The sequence below is a fragment of the Vespula pensylvanica genome, chromosome 24 (assembly GCF_014466175.1).
Source record: "Vespula pensylvanica isolate Volc-1 chromosome 24, ASM1446617v1, whole genome shotgun sequence".
NCBI lineage: Eukaryota > Metazoa > Arthropoda > Insecta > Hymenoptera > Vespidae > Vespula > Vespula pensylvanica.
In genome coordinates, this window is record NC_057708.1 from 2425060 (window position 1) to 2432460 (window position 7401).

Genomic DNA, 7401 nt, shown 5'->3' on the forward strand with positions numbered 1-7401 from the left:
TCAAACCTCGATAAAAATACTGCTTGTTTTTTTATTATACGATTATATGAATCACCAGACATTTCTTTGTTAATATTCTGCATAGTAACCGTTCCTTAACATTTTATTCTAATATTCTTTTCATTCAGAATGACAAGCGAAATCAATTTATGTAAAAAAAAAAAAGGTGACCTTTCTATAATAAGATATACTCCTTTAAGACAGTTTGCCTTTATCCAAGTGCATTTCACTGATAAAACGATGAAAAAAAAAGATGTTTAGTTATTTTCATTTAAACGACAGATCTATTATACTCCTATCTATATAATAAAATAAATAATAACAGAGAATATTAATATGAATAACTTTAGTTCTTCGGCTTTGTGAGATAGGTAGAGAAAGAAAAAAATAGAAACAATATCTGAAAACGATACATACAATTTTAACACTTAAATATTTTAATGTTAACGCATAGTATTAAAAAAATAAGTGTGTATGTATATATATTATAATTTATAATATATATATATATATATATATATATATATTAATACATACATATATATATATATATATATTTGTATTAATATACAAATACACGAATTTATAAATACAGGGTTATTGGTATAGTATAGTGGATCGTAGGAATATCATGGAATAAACATCCGTGAGATGCGTGGAAAATATTAGGAGAATATGATCAATGAAAAAAAAAAGACAACAGAATATATTAACACAAGTTATATAAAATCTGTAATATTTCCACCTGACAAAGATCCTTTATCCGCCATTAAAATATAGCTGCACAACTTTCTTCAAATTCATAACATCCACATATACAAAAATGTTCACTCATACGTGATATATATTTGCGCTTGCATATATATATAAATATATATATATATATATATATATATATATATATATATATGTATGTATATACAGATTATTTACAATGAAGCGCTCTGATTTCATAGTGAAAACATAACAAAAATTTAGGCGTTTCATTGTAAATACTTTGTATATATATTAATGTATATATAATTTGTGTGTTTATATATATATATATATATATATATATATATATAGCTATGTATATACATTTACGGACATATATATATATATATATATATATATATATATATATATATCTATATATATATTTATATAAATTTACGCGCATATATATATATATATATATATATATATATATATAATTTGTCTGACTTTTTTTTATTACACATGCAATTATAGAATTTCTACCAGTTTATAACAATAAATATCGTACGTATGTATTAAAAACAGTAATAAAAAATATGTACGTGTGTATGTGTGTGTATGTCATTTTGTGGAATGACTATTATGATACTTTCGTCATTCTCACATAGTTTTGTGTAAATTTCCATTGCGAACGTTCGAAGAATCGGAAGAATTTTTCTCGGTAGTTCTCGTCTCTGGAAGACGTGGTAAACGAGGTAAAATGACTATAGCAGCCAATCCCAAGAAATGTGGTAACAGGTACATATACCTGTAAAACAAGAAAGAAAAAGTAAAACCATAAAAATTATATTTTGCAATTTCATTGAAGTATTATTAATCGATGAAATAATAAGTAACTTACAGGTACAATTTAATACTTGGTAGGAACTCTAACAGGACGAAACTGAATGATATGTAGGCTATAATGATTCGCGTTGCGAGAAAAGTCATTGCGTCGTAAAATAATTTCAAGTTTTTCGAACCCAAAAAGTATGGCCTAGCATAACGTCGAACCTGAAATCAACAAAAAAAAAAAAAAAATAAATAAAAAAAAATAAAAAAATAAAAGAAAATTACAATAATTGATAATATCTAATTAGAATTAATTTATATAAAAAGGTAAAAAAAATTAGTCGACGTGTCTAGGAATATATAGGGTGGTCCATTTTTTTTTTGTCAGATTAAAAAATTAAAAGAAATTAGACAGCAAACAATCTGAAAAAATATTAGCTTCAAGAAGAGTCTCAGAAAAAGAATAATCGATTTTTGAAATCATCTAAGAACTCTTTTAATCCATCTCAAAAAAAGAAAACTAACACATTCTATATATTTATTAATAATAAATAAATAAATAAATAAATAAGTAAATAAATATATATATATTAACTTACAATACGAGCCACTAACGTAAAGTAAGCTCCATTAGCAAAGGTAAGATAATAACCAGGATAAAATCCATGCCATAAAGCCGATAAGGCATACGTAAATATCATTCTTTGATGTTTCATTCTATCATAGACGATAGATCTCAGCCATCTATTGGTTCCCATGTTCCAATTAATTATACTGTCTCTCAAGCTGAACGAAGTCTACGAACGAATATCAAATAAGTTTAGACTTAGGAACATGGAAAAGACTTTTTTGTGTCTATAAAAATTACGATATTAATTATTAATTATAAAATTGTTACTATGCATTCGTATGTATGTGTGTATGTATATGTGTATGTATATGCGTATGTGTGTGCATTACCTCGAAGCTAATAACATCGACATTGGCGAATTTATCCCAACGAGGTTCATTATTTTCTGTATATCCATTGAAACCAAGTCCCGAATTATTACAAATGGCGTCGGCGAAAATCCATGCGTGATAATATTTAAAACGAACCATCATAGTCGATACGTATATGTACCATATTTTGTATAATATTGTTGTCTCTTCTAAAAATTCGTTGTCTAAAACGAACGAATAAATAAACAATAAAAAATCAGAAATAAAACAATTACCAATGCACAATTCATTACGAATACACAAATATGTGAAATTTCCAAAAAGGAACTAATATATATATGCGTGTATGTGTATGTATATATTTTAAATCTTATAACCACCTTTTACTCTTTGAATCGAGAACATCGAAAGGAAGGAAACGAAGAAAGCAGCACATATTAAACTGGCTATCACCTTCTTAACAACAATTTTTCTCAGAGATGGCTCCAACGTAATCTCATTAATACTTTCTAAACTCTGACTGTTCTGATCCTGAAAATATAATATATCGTGTTAATAATTTTTTCTCCTTAGGTTTTCCTTTTCTTTTTTTTTTTTATTTTTGCTTTTTTATTTCATTTCATTTCATTTCATTTGACTTCATTTCCTTTCATTTTTTTTTTTTTAACAAATTATATATTATTTAAAAGACAATGATCTTACTGTCAACGATTTAGTAGTATGTTTTAAATGATTCCCGTGTATAAAGTCGATAAAGTCACGATAAAATATTACTGGACCCGCCATTAGAGCTTGAAAGTGAAAGACATAACTGAAGTACTCCATCACGGTTGGCATTGTACTAGAATAAAATAAAGAAGAGACATGTGTATATGTATATTTATAAATATATATACGTGTGCGTATGTGAATGTGTATATTATTCTATTAATCCCTTTCTACCTATCTTTTACTTTGTATTTTCTACTTAATCCAAAAAACCTTTATTCCAAAAGTATAATTACAGAAAATGAAAAGTGTAATTAAAAAAAGAAAGAACGAAATATATATATATATATATATATATATATATATATATATATATAAAATATGAGAAAAGAAAACAAAATCACTTCGTGCTAAGTCAAATGTAAGATAGCTACAAATCATAAGTCAAACGTGCATATCAATACAATTATTATAGAAGATCAAAACTATGAACAATGATCTTCCTCTCGTTTTAATTACATATTTTTATTATATATATTCGTATGTATGCGAAGGTATATATATATATATATATAAACAAAAAAAAATAAACAAAAAATAACAAAAAACAAAATATAAGCATTAACTACATTTGTATGAGGCCAAAATTGCCTATACATATATACAATATAAGTGTATATATGTATGTATGGATGTGTGTATGTATATTTACGCATTCCATTCGACATTAATTACTAACAATCTAATATGAGAGCAAGAGCTTTAGCGTCATTCATATTTTGCGATAAAAGATCGTGTCACCTAAAACCTATAAACAAGAAAAGAAAAGAAAAAACAAAAAGAAAATCAAGTAAAAAGAAAGAAAAAAGATCAATTAAAAGCCAAGCTTGATATCATGCTCTTCTATATATACATATGTATATATATAAAACTATATATATATATTATATATATATATATCACATAAATATGCGTGAAAGACTGGGATTTAAGTCTAACCAACGCGATGAAGCTCTTCCTCGTTTAGTTCCGCATCCTAAGTCTTTCTCGGACTCGGTTTAATTATAAAACGCGTGCACTCACTAGACGGCTTGATGTTGTTGTAATGGTGTTAATTCCTCCTTATTGCGGGCCAATCCATCATGTAAGCTATACGCTAGACTCGTTACTTTTTGCGTGATCACCATGAGAGGACCTAAAGTACACCAATATGTTCCATTATTATCGACAAATTTTTATTGGTTTAATTATAAACCTAAATAAACATTGAATTGTCTTATCTAAACGTACCAGTAATGTCTAGAGTATACGTGCCATAACCATAGAGTTGTCTATGTACATGAATAGTAGACAAATATGTTAACGCAACGATAAGAACAGACCTAAAATATATATTCTCTATTAATCTGATAAACTTAATCAATTGAATTTTATTATCATAGAAAATATTTGTAGGATTTGTAAAAAATCATTCGTGATTTATTTTTATTATTTTATAATTATAAAAAAAGAAGTAGATTGCGCCTGTGACCAGGCAACCCTTTATACCATGTCGGTAATGTCGCTTGCGAGCGCCATCTATTAATACGAATCTTTTTTTAACCCTCGATAGTTAACCAGCAAAGATAAAAAAAAAGTTTCTTACTGATTAGATAGGTAGCGTTCGCAAGCAATATTATCGAAGAAGTATAAAATGTTGCTTATTCTCAGAAGCACAAAAACTGATACCTACATAAGCTATTATTCATTTACTATTGTTATATACTTCATTGGACAATTTTCAACATATGAAAAATTCTAGAATCGTATCTAAAAAGATCCTATATATGTATACACAATATTACCTATGCATACAAATTGGATTTTGTAATCTCATTGCAGCATAACAGGATAAAGAAAGACCCACCAAATGTATCGCCTGTCTAAAAAATATTAAGAACATTAAAAAAAATTTAATTGCCATCGTGAAAATTTTAATATATAATATATCGACTTACGATTATTTATATAATATAAATAAAATTTTCTTTACCTGCCGAAACAGAAGTATCCGAGTGCGAGACCAATGGTAAGACCGAAGTAATGTCTGGTAGCTGGCGTTACTACCTTATGACTAAGGGATGATCTCAATAATCCAGCCAGCATTAATGCAATAAATTGTGTTATGAGAAAATTAACCTGAAGAAAAAAATATATACATTAATTTATATATATATATTATTTATTTATATATATATATATATATATATATATATATATAAATGCGTGCGTGTGTTTTTTTACATTAATAAGATGAAACCATAAAAAAAAAATAAGATAAAAAAAAAGTAGGAATAAGATCAGCTGATTGAATGGGGATTTATTAGATCTGTTGGTAATCAGCTGTTATCTGACATTACAGATAACTTGAAAAGGATACTGACGAAATATGAGAAATTACATGCATACGTAGCTGTCTTTAATGATAAGAAAAAATATAAAAACGAAAATACTTTGCTCGGTACTCCCCCTTTTTAGTGTTATCTTCAGTTTGGTAATTATTATACTAGAAGAATACATCTTGTATAAATGGTAATTTTTAGACTCTAATCGTGACTATTGTTCTCTGTATAATGAAGAGCATAACAAATGAAACACAATTGGTCAACAGTCTTACGGTTAACAATGCATGTAATGATATGTCATTGTAATTATTTCTGTCTGACACCTTTATAAACGTTTGTTTGCTATTATTCACATTTGTTAATACGCAGTTTGTGTGTGTGTGTGCGCGCTCGCGCACGCGTACCACACAATATATACTATATATATATATATATATATATATATATATATATATATATTATATGTGTATGTCTAAACACACGCGCACACACACACCACACAATTAACTATAGTTAATATTTATATAAGTAAAGGAGCTTTTATACGTACGCGTGTAATTTTTCTAACGAAAGATATTATTTATGTAAATTAAATACACAACACACACACAGCAACACTCCCATATATATACGCTATATTACTTAATAATTAAAACATTATATTATTATTAAGTTATATATTATTATTTAAAAAATATTATACATTTAAGAGAAACTATTTGTTAATTACTCACAAGAAATAACCATCAATTGAATAAAACGATCTTTGACTCGTTACACGATAAGATATTATTTCGCATATCATGAAATAATGATTTAATAAAATTAATTAATGAACTTGATGAACTATGATATGCGTAATTATATCGTCTTCCCGATTTATTGATTCAGTTTATCCAGTCACATTAATACTTTCTATCTGAGAATTACAAAACCGGGATGTACCAAACTTCCCAATATGGAACTTCCCGGGGATCCCTCGCGAATATGGCAAACAAAGCAAGAGGAAAACGTATGTATCCCTTATATATGATAAGAATTAGTATATAAGACGAACGCTCCATCGACGATAACACAGAACACTCGACGAAGTTACAAAGAAATTCTTCATCACATCTCTACTTTAACTTGGTGATATACTATTAACTCCGGTTTCTTCGCTCGCTATGAAGTTCCTAATAATATTTTTGATCGCATCATCCGCGATTGCATACACAATTGCACAAAAGGATTTTGGTTCGAAACTGGTAAGTACTAATGAGAATAATAACTTTTTATACCCGATAAAAATATTTTAATCTTTCTATAATGCTATATAACTATCTTTTTACACATTTCTATATATATATATATATATATATATATATATATATATTGATTTTCTAAATATGATTACATTTTGTTGCCATCAAATTCGATGTACATGTGTAAAAATTTTCGAATATTTTGTGAAATATACTTTTTCTCAAGTTATACTTTATACTAGTATAACTATAGTAGTATAAAAAATGATACTGCAACTTTTACATGATAAAAACTGAATTATAGAAAGAACAAGTTACTTTGAATACCATAACATTTTTCGATAAAGCATTTATTGAAGTATCTAAATGAATTCTACTTTCATAGAATCATGATTCCCATCGTGAAAATGAACCTCAGGGATCAGTTGTTATCCGAGGTGAAAAACCATTGAGCGGACCTGATCAACGTACTACAATCAATCTAGAATTACAGCGAAAACTGAACGAACACACAAATATATACGGAGGTGGTCATTACTTGCAAGGAGATCGAGTAAGACCGCACGCTGGAGTTGTTTACGAACGCGAATTTA

General features: G+C 27.3%; 2 protein-coding genes across 2 annotated transcripts in view; one reads left to right on the forward strand and one right to left on the reverse strand.

Annotated features, from left to right (window-relative positions):
• Window positions 1–1149: 1149 nt before the first annotated feature.
• LOC122637084 (lysophospholipid acyltransferase 1-like) overlaps window positions 1150–7401 on the reverse strand; it is an 11957-nt gene continuing 5705 nt past the window's right edge. Inside the window, exons 3-12 of the mRNA XM_043828960.1 lie at window positions 5213–5358; window positions 5025–5102; window positions 4471–4562; window positions 4264–4375; window positions 3175–3313; window positions 2853–3003; window positions 2491–2696; window positions 2130–2327; window positions 1601–1752; window positions 1150–1507 (exon numbers count right to left, since the gene is read on the reverse strand). Coding sequence (XP_043684895.1) covers window positions 1360–1507; window positions 1601–1752; window positions 2130–2327; window positions 2491–2696; window positions 2853–3003; window positions 3175–3313; window positions 4264–4375; window positions 4471–4562; window positions 5025–5102; window positions 5213–5358 — 1422 coding nt within the window. The 3' untranslated portion in view covers window positions 1150–1359. The remainder of the gene's footprint in view (window positions 1508–1600; window positions 1753–2129; window positions 2328–2490; window positions 2697–2852; window positions 3004–3174; window positions 3314–4263; window positions 4376–4470; window positions 4563–5024; window positions 5103–5212; window positions 5359–7401) is intronic.
• LOC122637184 (hymenoptaecin-like) overlaps window positions 6604–7401 on the forward strand; it is a 1310-nt gene continuing 512 nt past the window's right edge. Inside the window, exons 1-2 of the mRNA XM_043829176.1 lie at window positions 6604–6811; window positions 7194–7400. Coding sequence (XP_043685111.1) covers window positions 6731–6811; window positions 7194–7400 — 288 coding nt within the window. The 5' untranslated portion in view covers window positions 6604–6730. The remainder of the gene's footprint in view (window positions 6812–7193; window position 7401) is intronic.